Below are 14,260 nucleotides of genomic sequence, written 5' to 3'. Positions count from 1 at the left end.
AAAAAAAAAAAATCATGGATGATGATAAACTTGTGATGTTTGACGCCAATGGCGCTATTCGCATGTACGATCCGGAGAAGTTTGACGAGTTGCTGAAGGCCATTGAGGTTGGAAAGCGCTTCACCACCCGCATGGATGACTTCAAGAGTATTGTCAACCAAACCATGACGATTGTGGAGAAACTTGGAAAGGCCATTGAAGAGGAGAAACTGAAGGCCATTGGATCTCGCAATATTGTGGAGAGTGAGGCGGAGGAAAGATTCCGCACCGTGCAGGAGGCACAAGTGCGACTGCGTGAAAAACAGACAGAGTTGGATCGATATGTGGTGGAGTACAACTCCCTTCGTAAAGTAGAAGAGGAACAGGAACTTATCATTCAGCGTTTGAGTCAATCGGCACAGGATTAAATAGAAAAACAACAACAATGAGGAAGAAAGAAAGAAAGGGGGAAAAAAAAAACAATAAGAAACAAAAGAAGAAAAGAGAAGGTAGAGTGAAAATAAATTAATCTTCTTTGTATGACTACTTTATTCCAGAGGTTTTTATTTATGATATTCTATTTCACCCCACCTCACGTCTACATAATATGTATGCAAAGACACAAGGGAAAAAGAAGAAGAAGAACTCACACAATAATGGCAATAAGGTGATACAGAGAAATGGGAGAAATAAAAGAGAAAAGAGAAAAATAAGAACGACACTTTTGTTCATTATGTTGACTGAGAATACAGACCATCCAGAGATCACATATGCATTAGAGAAGGAGGAATGGGAGAAATGCATGGATGTGTATTATTTTGTGTTGAATGGAGTACCTAACATTGAAGGTAACTCAATAATTTGTACACAAACATACTCTTTGGAGAAGAACTGGATTGAAGGGAATTATTAGATTCTTCTGAAATAAACTTTTAGATTATGTATTCTTTTTCTTTTCTTCTTTTTTTTATTATTTATCTCTTTTTATTTCTTTTCAGGCCAAATTTCTCTTAAACACAATGCAATACACTGTGATCGAGGAGAATGATCTTTGATTGTAGGGAAAACGTTAGGAGTGGGTTTTTCTTTTGTTTGGATTATTATCATTTTTTTTTGATCCTCTTACATATTAGCATGTGTAATATAAACTACATTATCTTCTTTTGCTGCATTGTTTTTTTTTTTTTTCTTTTTTCTTTTTTTTTTCTCTCTCTTTCTCTTTCTCATCATTTTACTTGAGAAATGTTTTCTGTTTCCTTCTCTTCATCAAGAGGAGAGAGGGAAGAGGAATATTGCATGAAAAAAAAGAAACTGAGGGATTTCTCAATTTACTTGTGTTCACTTTATTATTGTTTCCCTTACAGGGTTTTCTGTAGAAGGAATTCAATTTGTTCTGTTTTTTTTTCTTCTTTTTTTGTTATTTTTCTTGCCTTTAAACCCTTCTCTGGTTTGATGATTGTTATTATTAATATTAACAGTAGGAGTGCTAGTGGGTGTACTTCTAGTTGGAAAAAGGCAAGTGAAAGGTTTCTTTTTCTTTTGTACTGATACACACAAAATAAAAAATAAAGAGAGAGAAAGAGATAGAAATAGATTAAATAAATTTAAAAGAATATATATATATATTTGTAGAGGAATATTAAAAATGGATCTGCAGAACTCTAAATTAACGAGGATGGATCGTATTCCTATTGGACGTCTCGTCTGGTGGGGTGCTGTATTACGTCTACTTCTTATCATTTACGCCTTCTTTCACGACCGCTGGTTTCGTGTGAAGTATACGGATATTGATTACATGATTATTGTGGATGGTGCTCGTGAGATGTGGATGGGAGGATCTCCTTTTGATCGTACTACATTCCGTTATACTCCATTCCTCGCTGTGTTGATGCTCCCAAGTGTGTTAGTGGCAAATCCAATGGGGAAACTCATCTTTGCATTATGTGATTTGGGTGCTGCATACTATTGCTATGAAGTATTGCTTACATTTGCGACAGAGCGAAGTGCCAAGTGGATGGTATCATTATTTATCCTATTTAACCCTATTGTATTAAATGTTTCTACTAGAGGAAATAGTGATATGCTTATTACTTTTATGAGCCTTATGGTATTAGCAAAATTTGCACAATCAAAGTATTACCAAGCGGCTTCTGTTCTTGGTTTTGCTATTCACTTCAAAATATATCCCGTTATTTATGCTCTTCCTTTGGTATTGGGCGTATGGGAGAAAATGGAGGCAAAAAGTATTCTTCAACGAATCATACGAGTTTTTCCTGTAGTAATACTTTGTGGTATTTTGGCGGTTATTTCATTTTTAATTCCTACTTTTATCTGTTATAAATGGTTTGGTCAGCAATACTTGGATGAGGCATTTATTTATCATGTTTACCGTGAAGATCATCGTCATAATTTCTCACCTTATTGGCTTCTCATGTATTTAAATATGGCTCGTCGTCATCTTGGTATTGAAGGTGTGGATTACGCTCCTGGACTTTTGGCATTTTTACCACAAGCCATTGTATTATTTCTTGTCTCTTACAAATTGCGTTTCAACATTGCACATGCATTTTGTATTCAGACGGTATTATTTGTCGCTTTTAATAAGGTCTGCACTGTGCAGTACTTTGTGTGGTTCCTCCCCTTTCTAACATTTCTCTTCTGTGAACCCCTTGGAGAGAATAATAATAATAATAATAATAATAATAATAATAATAATAATAATAATAATAATAATAATAAGAGGAAGGAAGATCATCTCAAGAGTGGTAAACAGAATTGGCAACGACCTGGCATCATCAAAACAGTGTTGATTGTGGCTTTGTGGGCAGCGACGATACCACTTTGGGTAACGACGGCTATTCCACTCGAGTTTCACGGCAAAAGTGACTTTGGACGACTGTGGATTGTCTCGTGTGTATTTTTTCTCGCATTGGTTTCCCTCGCAGCCTGGCTTGCACGTGTGGCCCTACACATTCAGGAAAGAAGCCGAGCTGAGAAGAGAAGAGATAAGCTCTCGTAAAGAAGAAGAAGAAAGAGAAAAAAAGAAAAAAAGAGAAAAAAAAAAATACTCACTTCACACAAAGGGAGAGGAAAAGTAAAGAAGATGTCAACTAAGGGGAGGAGTCTGAGGTCTAAGGTGTAAAAAGGGTGGTGGTGTTTGTTTAGTTGTTGGTATTTGAATTTGGTGAAACATAAAGATGGGGAAAGAGAGAAAAGGAAAAAAAGAAAAGATCTTTTCACATTCATAGAAATATATTTTAGTACAAAAGCAGAAGAAAAACGTCTTATTGGGGTTATACATGGAAGAGTAGAGAGATGGAAAACGAAGGGGGTCTCTTTTCTTTGGGTAATCATCGTATATATCTGTTTCTTTTTTTTTTTTCGTTGGTATCTCTGTTGTTATTGTTGTTATTGTTATTATTGTTTTGCGAAAGTTTTGTTTTTCCTTTGTGTGTGTGTGTTTGTTTGTTTGTTTGATGGATGGATTTCTGTAGAATTAATTTCATCTTTAATTCTTGGTTATATATATATATATATATATATATTTCTTTCTTTATAATCTTTAGTAGTTGTTATTCTCAATAAGCTAAAAATAATGAGTTATGATGCTAAGCTCTTTGAAACATTAAATGCGAGTGTTGAATGCTGCAATGGTGAGGGTTCTCTTACGGCGAATCAAACCTTCCTAAGCATCACTTTTGCATTTATTTGTTTTTGTATGTTGTTTCTCTTTGTCTGGTCACTCTTTTCAAGCTACTATCGTCGTTTCTTAACGATGACGTTAGCCCTTCAGGCGGATGTGTGTTCCCGCGCAATATCCATTATTCACTCTATTATTATTGTACCCACACTTATTGGTGGAATTGCTTATATGAATTGGGGAAATTACTTTGAGCCTCTTGGCGATGTCTCGTTTTTACAAGGAATTCTCTGTATTAGTATTGGATACTTTTTATATGATACGGTGCTTTTATTATTATACAGACCACCTCAATGGTTGGGTTTTGCTATTCATCACATAGTAGCAAGTATTCCCTATTTGATTTACATGTTTGCATCCCCTTGTGGGTATGGTTTGTTTATTCTCGCTTGTTTCCTCTTAGTAGAGGCAACAAATTTACCTCTACACGCACGAGCCACTTTGGAGGAAAATGATATGAGTAACACAAAGGCTTACGCAGCTTCTTTATATGCTACCTTTGTAGGTTGGATTATATTTCGTCTCGCCAATCCAACAGCACTTCTTATTATTATTCATAAATACATCATTCCAAGTATTCCGAGTGGTCGCTTGGGGTGTATTATTCCAGGTGTTGTCTGTGCCTATGTGATTAACATCTTCTGCTATGCTGTGTTTGTTCTCATTCTTTGTAAAGAAGTGTTACTGCGATGGAAACGTTCTCCATTGCCAGGTGATGTGGCCCCGTCGGACTCCACACGCCCAGTGGATTTAAATACAAGCAGTTTATCCGTGGATGAATTAAATATCGTGGCGGAGTGTCCAACACGTCTTCTTGTGTATGAGGCACAAGAGACAATACGGGAGCGATTAGATAAGAATAGAGCATCAGGGCGTCTTACGATGGAAACAAAAGGTAGTTATGATACAGGTGTGCTACCTCCTTAGATCCAATCATTTTTCTTTTCTTTTGCGCGCGCGCGTGTGTGTATGTGTGTGTGTGTGTGGATAATTTTGGAATCAAGTGAGGATAACATTCCAAGCTATGTGAGTGTGAGTGTGTATGTGTGTTTTTTTTTAAAGAACAAAAAAAGAAAAAGGACATTTAATCAAACGAAACAAAAAAAAGATGATATATATATATATATATATATATATATATATATATATATATATATCTTTAATAGGTCTCCTTGTATGTTTTTTTTTTCTCTTTCATCTGCGTATGTGTGTGTGATTTTCTTCTTTTAAATTGTATTACTTTACACTAAAAACAAAAAAAAAAATGTATCTAAGTAAGTAAATATGTTTCTTTCTAGATGAGTGAATCTAGGGTTATTTATTTATTTGTGTCGTCCGTATTTCATATACGGTATCCCTTACATGCTCTCATTTCTCAATATACTTTTTAAATCTCTCTGCTTCTGTTTCTCTCTCTCTCTCTCTCTCTCTCTCTCTCTCTCTCTTTTTCTCTCCTTATGTTGTTGTTTTTTTTTTCTTTTTCTTTCTGTATGGCTGGTTTCAAATACAGAGAAGGAAAGAAAGAAAGAAGTCAAAAGAAGTCTATCTCTCTGTGTGTGTGGTTAGGGGTGAACACTGTGTTCATTTTTTTTTTGTTTTGGTTTCCTTTTTTTTTTCTTTTTTTCTTTTCTTTAGACATGACTTCTTACTATGCCGGACTCTCACTTCGGGAGATTTACGAGAGAAAATGTTTGGAACTTCACTGTAGAAAGAATTCTGCGATCTGTTCTATTCTCTGTGATGTGCCGGATGAGTTTCATAGTCTGAAATCTATTGATATCTCAAAGAACTTTCTAGGCCCAAAGGGTATACTTCCCCTGTTGGAGATTATACGCTGTTGTCGAAATATTCGCATGCTCAATCTCAGTGAACAGAAATTAGACACAGATGCGATTGACGCGTTGTGTCTCGCTTTACGGCAACATCCTTCAGTTGTGCGCATTAATCTTTCTCATAATCCTTTAACAATGTCTGCGGGATCATTACTTCTTCAACTAGCCAAAACTAATCCTGTGATTGAATATATTATACTGGAAGATACGGGTATACGAACCTCACTCTTAATTGGTATTGAAGGTCAATTGGAATTAAATAGATTGCTTAAGGATAAGGCAGCTGAGATGGATTTGGAATATGGTGGTTTATCAGAAGAGACAAAAAACACAAATATCAAAGGAGGTGGTGGTATACATGAGGTTTCTAAAATAATGAATAATGTATTATCTAGTGAAATGCCATCCAAAATAAAAGGAATACCAACAGATCCCATATTAAGTACAATCATGTCCATATCAGGAGGAGCATCTGTATCCGTATCAGCAACATCACATGGTGTTCATGTAAATCGTAAACGTCTTAAATCACAAGATGTAGAAGCTGCTTTATTATGTTTTTCACATAATATTCATGAAATTTTATTTGATGAAAACCCTATTCCTACTATAGCACAATTATGTGAACAACAAAATGGTTGGTTTTATGATACGCAGTTTGCTCCAGATGATGTAAGTATACATCGTCGTGCTACTGTACAGTATGAAATTACGGGTTGGCGTCGTGTGAGAGATATTTGTCCATCGGCAAAATTATTTCCTGATGATGATGATGAAGATTGTTTAATGTTACCACATAAAGTGCCTCAATTATTTCAATGGATATTTACCTGTGTAGAAGCCGTATTTACAGATGTAGAGACTCTTCACAATAGTATACTTTGTTCATCTTCTCCTGATTATGGTATATATGCTCTTAGAGTACATATTGATGGAGCTTGGCGATATGTTATTGTAGATGACTTTCTACCTGTAAATAATAAAGATATGTTTATATTTACTCATCCAATAGAAGGAAAATATTTCTGGCCTTGTATTTTAGAAAAAGCTCTTGCAAAAATGCATGGAGGTTATCCTGCTCTTGAGTTTTCTGTTGGAGATAATTATCGGGTACATAGATTAACTCAAAGGATGGACAGAAGGAGTAGGATTGGAACATTATTTAGAAAACAAACTTTTCTATTAAATGATCGAGTAAGTATTATTAATACTGCAAGAAAAACAAGTTGTGCTAAACTTTTAACTGATTTAACTGGTGGAGTAGGTATTATTCGTTTTTTAAATCATGAAAGTTTTTCTGCAGATGATTGGTGGATATCTATGCTTGAATTTTACAGTACAGGATCTTTAATGGTGGCGTTAAGTGGATCATCTAATAAAACACATCCTGTGATTGAATCTTCTCAGGTTTATCGTATTCTTCAAGTTCATCAGGTACAAGATATGCGACTTCTTGAAGTTTCAAGTGTTTGGAAAAGTAAAGAATGGAAAAGTGATTGGAGTGATGAAATATCCCATTGGAGTAAAAATTTGGATTTTGATACTACACTTCGTAATAATAAAACACGTAGAAGTAAAAATCAACAATCCTGTTGGTTATCCTATATAGATTTTATTTCTCTTTTTACACAAGTTCATGTTTGTCGTCTCTTTAATGGATTTCATGAACGTATTATAGAAGGTGAATGGGATCGAGATAGTGCTGGAGGTTCTTGCTTTGGATATCGTTGGCATATCAATCCACATTATCGTCTTAAATTTACTCATGATTCATCTCTTTTTATTAATCTTGCAGTTCCTGATACTCGCTTTAATCCAACAGATATTGAATCACTTGGTCTTCATATCGTTGAAAAGAAACGTTATCCGCTTCGTTATGCACAAGAAACGGAACAAGTTATAGCATCTACAAAATATGTTTATACAGATTCTATTTCATTTGAAGGTAATTTACAGGCAGGAGATAATTATTGGGTGGTTCCAAGTTCACATATGGGAGGTGTATTTGGTAAATTTCTTATACGTTTATTCTCTACTTCAAGTTTTCTTGTATGGAAAGAAAATCTTTCATTCCATTGGAATACAATAGAATTTAAAGAAACCGTGGAATGTAGTGGAGAATATCGTGCTGGAGATGATAACGCACAAGTTGCCCTTAGATTTCCTTATTCTGATATTAATGGAGGTCGTAATTCTGAAGGTGAAGCTATATTTGTAAAAGTTCATACAGTAGATGCAACAGATACGGTTCTAGGTATTTTCCTTGTAAAGTCTACTATGATAAAAGATAGACCTTCAAGATATGTAGGAGCTTTGCGTGATGAATCTATTTTGGCATCTAGTAATTTAACTATGGGTGATTGTGTATATCTAGAAGCAACTGTTACTCCTGGTGAAGTTTATACACTTATAGTTTGCGTAAACCCTGAAGGTTCACGAGCTAAACTTGAATACACTATATGGAGTTCCCTTCAAACTCCAGAGATTATACCTTTACCTGTTTGGGAAAAGAAAATTGTTTCCATTTCATGGCCAGAAGGAAGTGGTTCTTACTATGAAGCTACACGAAATCCACAAGTTGAGATGTTTCCAGTTAATACTCATGATACTATTGTTATACGTATGCAAATAACAGAATGTAGTTATAATGCTCCTGCAATTGTATTTTTTGTATTGGCTAATGATGGTCGTCAAGGTGAGGGTATTAAAGGGCAAATACCAGCTGATAGAGTTATCATTCGTTCACAATATGTTCGACATCATGCGGTTCAATGTGAACTTCGGTTAAAGAACCCAATGGATTCGTTACTTATTATACCTTCTCTTCAACCTGCTGGTTCTATTGGAAGTGGTACGATTAGTGTTTCTACAGAAAGTGGCGACTTCACAGTTCGTCTTCTTTCAACAAGTTAATGCATTATGAATGAGAAAGGAAAGGAAAGGAAAGGAAAGAAAGAAAGAAAGAAAGAAAGAAAGAAAGAGAGATGATGAATTCTGCATGAGGATAGACAATAAAGTTGGAGAGAAGGAAAAGAAAAAGAAAAAAAAAGAAAAATAAAGGGGATGCCTAAATCTGCTTGAGCATTTTAGGTATAACAACTGATGTAATGGAAATACAAAATACTTCTTTATTTGAAATGTACAGAGCACATTATTTATGTCTTTATCTACCTTGGATTTTTTTCTCTTTTGAATTTTGAAAATATTATACCGTAATGGTTATTTATTTCCATTGACTGTATGACTTCTTTTTTTGTATTATTATTATTATTATTATTATTATTATTATTATTATTATTATTTTCTCTGGGTCTCTTTTTCTGAAACATAATCTTTTTATTTTTACAGGTTAGTCTCCATTTGCTTATAATAAGCACATGGCAAACTCTCAAGATGCAATAGCTATAAGTACCCTTGGGGATCGACGACATGCTTCTGTTAATGCTCATGCCTTGGGTTCAACTCATGATGGTGGTCCCCGAGTTTTTTATATGTATACCCCAAATTTTTGTGTGATGATACGTCGAGGAATTTGTTTATTTGCTATTTTACTATTTTCACTAATAGTTATACGAGATTGGGGAGGTTTTTGGAGTGATATTTTCTTATATCACCCGATATCAATGGCAATTGCTTTTATGGGAATTTTACCAGAGTTGCTACAATCTATTGTTGAACTTCAAGGACCTCTGCATATGATAAATCAGCGTCGTAATATTTTACGAGATCATCGATATAATGCTCTTTCTTTTAAAGCATTTTGTGCTTTTGGAATTATTATTATTGAATTTAGTAAATTTCGTCGTTCTAAAAGTCACTTTGTAACATGGCATGCTCGAATAGGTATGCTGTGTGAGATTCTTCAAATCTTGGAGACATTTATAGGCCTTTCTCTTTATTATGGTATATTTGATCGATGCTTTTCAGTTTCACATCGTATTATGCTTCGTATTATTCACCGACAACTTGCCTTTTTTGTTGTCATAACAGGCTTGATAGCCATTTTTCTTGGAATGTTCTCGCATTATGCTGAAAGAGTTTTTGAAAGTATTTTTATTAGGGTATTATTCGCTACCCTTCCTACTATATTGGCTTTATGGGGATATTTTTGTGCATTGTAGCTTTACTAGCTTCTTGAGAATCATTCTGTGTGTGTGTGTGTATGTATGTGTGTATACATTTCTCTTGAATTTTTGTTTTCTTATTTCAAGAGATAATGATCAAGTACATATTTAATATGCAAAATTTTTTTTTATTATTATGGAGACATGATTCTCCATATTTGCATAGTCTCTACAAATACATCTGATTTAACGTATTTCTCCTCCTCACACCGTTTCTTTTTTTTTTTTTGTTGTTTAGATTTTTTCTTTCTCTTTCTTTCCCTATATCAATGGATGGGAGACAGCATATAATCGTCTTATTGGTAATTTAGTCTCCAGAAACCAGTGCTTTTTTTTTTTCATTTTTCTTGCTTTTCAGGGAACAAACGGAAAGTGGGAAGAAAATATATTAGTAATACGAACAGTAAAAAAAAAAAAAAGATGTTGCGTTGAGAGTTATTCTCCCCCATCTCCCCACCCCCCACCATCCCTGATAATAAGTACATATTCTTTTTTTTTTCTTTCTACAATCTTCCTTTGTCTATCTTTCCCTCTTCTTCTTTATCTTTTACTATGTAGATGCGGAAGTCAGGAGCTGGTTGTGATCGTCGCGGTCGGCGCCAGCTGGTCGGCTCCCTCTTCCTCGCGGCGATGGGCGGCGAGCCTCCCGCCCACCCCCACCGGCGAACGGAGATGGCCCGCCTGGCGGAGCGGAGTCTCCCCAACACCCCCTTCTCACTTTACCCCGACGAGCCCGACCGCAGCTGGCAGCCCCCGCCAGGCAAGCGTCGGGGCGAGGCCGATCAATACGACAACGGCAACCCTGTCACCCCAGAGGAGCCCGAGTCTCTACCAGTGCGGCGGCGAACACCAAAACAGGCTCTCTCTCACCTTGATAATGCCGCTCAGGCCGTGAAGGAGGAATCACCCTTTCGTTTCTCACGTCAGAGATGTAAGCAACCACCATTTGAGAAACCAGAAGAGAGTGTTTCAAGACCACGATCAGCCCCAAGTCCATTGAAACGTAGTCATCTCTCACTAGGTTCACTTAGTCCAGTGGAAGAACCACCAAAGGAACGTCTAATTCCACCACCTATGGTGAAAAAACCGTTGCGTACTGGTCGTCGTCATACTCCTGCACCACGTTCAGCCAGTGCTAAAGAGAGACGAATAGGTATTAGAATGGTATCGCCTCCACATCACTGGGACACTGCTGCAAATCGGCATGAATCTCACTTTATATTTGGTGTTGATGCGTATGAGTCTCCTGATGTTAAATATAGAAATCAGAGTAATTGGTCTGTAGGTTACGCATCCTCAGACTCTACAAAATTGTCCCAGAAAAGTTCATATAATGGTAATATGAAGAGATATAAGGGACAAGAAAGTATTAACCATCCGCAAGAAATTATTAGAAGAGGAAGAGGACGTAGTGCAACACCAAGACGACGTGAATATAATATTATATCTTTAATGCCGTACTGAAATTATTACAAGAGGACGTTATTTTCTCTCTCCTTCTTTTCTTTATTTGTCAACGTTGTGGTTCTACGTTGATTGCTTTTTTTTTTGTATAGAGTTTTTCGTGGGGTTTGTTTTTCGTATTTGTTTTGCATTTATGTGAAGTATGTAATCTTTTTCTTTTTTTTTTTTTGTATGTGTGTATGGGTGGGGTGGGTTTGTGGATTCATCCTTCTTTTTTTCTGTTTTTCTTTATGTGTTGCTTTTTTTTTTTTCTTTTGGTTTGCTTTTTTTGTTGTTTTTCTTATCTTAGTTACACAAGAGAGGTCTTTAAGAAGATAAAGAAAAGGAATTGTGAAGTAACCAAAGGTAGACAAATGGTTTACTACTTCACCCTTGCTTCTGACCCATCAGTTATTTGCTATATGGGTCGAGACAAGTATGAAAATGAGTTACTTATTAAATATGGATGGCCTGAAGATGTTTGGTTCCATGTGGATAACCACAGTAGTGCCCATGTGTATGTACGTTTGCCTAAGGGAAAGGGTATGGATGACTTAACCCCTGAAATGATTGAAGAATGCTGTCAATTGACTAAGGCAAATAGTATTGAGGGATGTAAACTGGATCATGTTCGAGTGGTATATACTCCTTGGAGTAATCTTTTAAAAACAAACGGCATGGATGTTGGACAGGTGGGTTTTCACAAGGAATCTCTGCGTCGTTATTATACTGTTGAAAAGAAAAATAATGCTATTCTTAATAAGTTAGAAAAAACCAAGGTAACAAAGGATGGAGTAGATTTTCAAGAATTAAGGGAACAACGTGATGCTGAAGAAAGACGAGAAGAACGCAAAGCATTGCTAGAAAAGCAACAACGAGAAAAGGAAGAGATGGAAGCTCGTAAGAAGGCAGCAGAGTTAAAATCTTATTCATCTCTTATGGAACCAAGTAAAATGCGTACCAATCAAGACCATGTGCCAGATGATGATGATTTTATGTGAAGTTTGAGAATTATTTTTGGTGTAATTTTTTTTCTTGTTGTCTCTCTTTGACTATTTTAATAATAAATATTATTATTATTATTAATAACGTAATTTATTTTCCATCTTATGAAGATGAGGAATTTTTGAATAAAATCAATAATAAAATTCCCAATACTTTTCTATGTGTAATATATAAACCCTTTATACTAATCCTGATGTTGTGTATTGTTCTTATTGTTTCTCTTTTTTTTTTTAAATATTTGTTCTTCATTTATTTTAGGTGTGCTCTCCATAGTTGAAATTGGGGAGATTTTTAGGTAGGAGAGAGTGACCAAAGATAGTCCTAGAAATAGTAGTAGTGGTACTAGTAGTACTGCTTCTAGTTTGTTGTTTTTGTGTGGTTAATTTTGGTGGGGATAGTAATGATACTTTCAAGATGTCAACTATCTACCTTAAGGCCAATAAAAGAATCTTTCTTTTACTTTAGGCCTACTTTTCATTCAAAACGTTTTATACGATCTCGTCGTGTAAGTTTTAATACAGAATATTTAACGCGTGCTGATCAAGGATTACCAGAAAATGCATCACAACGTCAACCTCCAACAGCTATGCCACTTAATTATCTTAAAAGTCAGATTATGGATTTAGAACAATATCAAACTGATAATGCTATATGGTTAAACGATAATTTACGTGAAGCCTGGAAAACGTTTCATCAATCTTTAGCAACTGCTATGTGTAAAGAAGATGCTTTAAAAATGGAACATATAATTAATAAAGATTTAGTTGGATTAGCTTTATGTACATCTCATGCAGAAGTTAAACATTTATTATCTATGTTAGCACCTTCTTTACGTTCTACTATAGTTTCTCATCCAACCTTTGTACCTTCAGAGGTAGAAGAATTTTTTATTCATATTGGTCAAGAAATGGAAATAAGAGGAGGAAATTGGGTATTACAACTTCCTTCTCCATCTGTTAGTGAACTTCAGTTTACTATTGATAAAGTAGGTCGTTTTGGTGATGATGGAAGAGGATGTATTCAAAATACTCCTCATCGTGTTTCTGTATGGCGTGGACGTCGTGGTGAAGCTTTAGGATTAACTATTCGTGTAGGAAGATTTGTACCTAATGTTGCTAGAGCTCTTCTTCCTTTAGCTCATAAAGGTAGTGTTTTAATTTTATCTAAAGCAGGTATTGGGAAAACAACTTTATTACGTGATCTTGCAGCTTCTTTATCACGTGAAATTTCAAAACCACGTGTTATGGTTGTTGATACTTCAAATGAAATTGGAGGGGATAGTCCAGTTCCATTACCTTTTTTAGGTCGTTGTCGTCGTATTCAAGTAGCTAAACGTGAAGAACAAGGAAATATAATGACACAAATATTACAAAATCATTCTCCTGAATATGTTATAGTAGATGAAATAGCTACATCTTCAGAAGCTGAAGCAGCTTGGTCTATTTCTCAACGAGGTGTTCATCTTATTGCAACTTGTCATGGAGAAAGTCTTGCATCTTTATTACAAAATCAATCTCTTAACCTTCTTGTTGGTGGTGCCGCTCAGGCTTTTTTAAGTAATGAAGAACGTCGATTACGAAATAAATCTAAAAAAACTATTTTAGAGAGGCCACATGCTTCACCATTTCGTTTTGTTGTTGAACTTAAATCTAGAAATACTGCTCATATTTATATTGATGTAAATACAGCAGTAGATTTAATTTTAGATGATCAAGATGCTGAACAAAATGCCTCAGTTGGAATAAAAGTAAATCTTGATCAACCTCCATCAGATGAATTGATGAGCATGTTGTATGCTAAAGAAAAGAAAGCACAATTGGATGCAGAGCGTCGTCGTAAGGGTCAAGTAAATGTAGAAATGATTTCTAATTCTTCTGATGATTTGGATACAAATCCAAATTTTGATTATGATGATAGTGGTGAGAGTGATGGTGGTATTGGACGTAAATTCAATAGACAATGGAAAGGTGATCGGATGAGAAAACGACCAATGAGTGGTCGAAAAAGAACTGATGAGGATCTTTGGGAAGATTTACGTAGCTTCCAGTAATTGGAGGGGAACGAGGGGATGCAGCGAAAAAAAAAGGTAAAAAAAAACCAACTATGAGATCTGAAAAGATCCTTTCAGATGGTTTTTTTTTTTTTTTTTTTTCTTATCCTTTTTTGGAATCGTTCAA

The 14,260-nt window shown here is 35.4% G+C and overlaps 9 protein-coding genes across 9 annotated transcripts; all 9 read left to right on the top strand.

The window, feature by feature from the left end:
• Positions 1-14: 14 nt before the first annotated feature.
• Positions 15-407, top strand: TM35_000073020 (putative intraflagellar transport (IFT) protein; the record flags this gene model as incomplete). Its single annotated transcript, XM_029023748.1, has 1 exon — positions 15-407. One exon carries the CDS (start codon positions 15-17, stop codon positions 405-407), a length of 393 nt encoding a protein of 130 aa, XP_028884944.1.
• Positions 408-586: 179 nt separating this feature from the next.
• On the top strand, positions 587-892 carry TM35_000073010 (uncharacterized protein; the record flags this gene model as incomplete). Its single annotated transcript, XM_029023747.1, has 1 exon — positions 587-892. One exon carries the CDS (start codon positions 587-589, stop codon positions 890-892), a length of 306 nt encoding a protein of 101 aa, XP_028884943.1.
• A 732-nt stretch (positions 893-1,624) lies between these two features.
• TM35_000073000 (mannosyltransferase) lies at positions 1,625-2,998 on the top strand (the record flags this gene model as incomplete). The annotated part of the gene is made up of 1 exon (XM_029023746.1): positions 1,625-2,998. One exon carries the CDS (start codon positions 1,625-1,627, stop codon positions 2,996-2,998), a length of 1,374 nt encoding a protein of 457 aa, XP_028884942.1.
• Positions 2,999-3,574: 576 nt separating this feature from the next.
• TM35_000072990 (uncharacterized protein) lies at positions 3,575-4,606 on the top strand (the record flags this gene model as incomplete). The annotated part of the gene is made up of 1 exon (XM_029023745.1): positions 3,575-4,606. One exon carries the CDS (start codon positions 3,575-3,577, stop codon positions 4,604-4,606), a length of 1,032 nt encoding a protein of 343 aa, XP_028884941.1.
• Positions 4,607-5,316: 710 nt separating this feature from the next.
• TM35_000072980 (calpain-like cysteine peptidase) lies at positions 5,317-8,424 on the top strand (the record flags this gene model as incomplete). Its single annotated transcript, XM_029023744.1, has 1 exon — positions 5,317-8,424. The coding sequence occupies one exon, from the start codon at positions 5,317-5,319 to the stop codon at positions 8,422-8,424; it is 3,108 nt and encodes a 1,035-aa protein (XP_028884940.1).
• Positions 8,425-8,888: 464 nt separating this feature from the next.
• TM35_000072970 (ferric reductase transmembrane protein) lies at positions 8,889-9,632 on the top strand (the record flags this gene model as incomplete). The annotated part of the gene is made up of 1 exon (XM_029023743.1): positions 8,889-9,632. The coding sequence occupies one exon, from the start codon at positions 8,889-8,891 to the stop codon at positions 9,630-9,632; it is 744 nt and encodes a 247-aa protein (XP_028884939.1).
• Positions 9,633-10,193: 561 nt separating this feature from the next.
• On the top strand, positions 10,194-11,099 carry TM35_000072960 (uncharacterized protein; the record flags this gene model as incomplete). The annotated part of the gene is made up of 1 exon (XM_029023742.1): positions 10,194-11,099. The coding sequence occupies one exon, from the start codon at positions 10,194-10,196 to the stop codon at positions 11,097-11,099; it is 906 nt and encodes a 301-aa protein (XP_028884938.1).
• Positions 11,100-11,500: 401 nt separating this feature from the next.
• TM35_000072950 (uncharacterized protein) lies at positions 11,501-12,079 on the top strand (the record flags this gene model as incomplete). The annotated part of the gene is made up of 1 exon (XM_029023741.1): positions 11,501-12,079. One exon carries the CDS (start codon positions 11,501-11,503, stop codon positions 12,077-12,079), a length of 579 nt encoding a protein of 192 aa, XP_028884937.1.
• A 404-nt stretch (positions 12,080-12,483) lies between these two features.
• Positions 12,484-14,133, top strand: TM35_000072940 (single-stranded nucleic acid binding protein R3H domain-containing protein; the record flags this gene model as incomplete). Its single annotated transcript, XM_029023740.1, has 1 exon — positions 12,484-14,133. The coding sequence occupies one exon, from the start codon at positions 12,484-12,486 to the stop codon at positions 14,131-14,133; it is 1,650 nt and encodes a 549-aa protein (XP_028884936.1).
• Between the last annotated feature and the right edge of the window lie 127 nt (positions 14,134-14,260).

Source organism: Trypanosoma theileri, assembly GCF_002087225.1.
Source record: "Trypanosoma theileri isolate Edinburgh chromosome Unknown TM35_Tth_7_V1, whole genome shotgun sequence".
Taxonomy (NCBI): Eukaryota; Euglenozoa; class Kinetoplastea; order Trypanosomatida; family Trypanosomatidae; genus Trypanosoma; species Trypanosoma theileri.
Note: the sequence above shows the minus strand (reverse complement) of the source record. Positions and strands in the feature narration are given on the sequence as shown.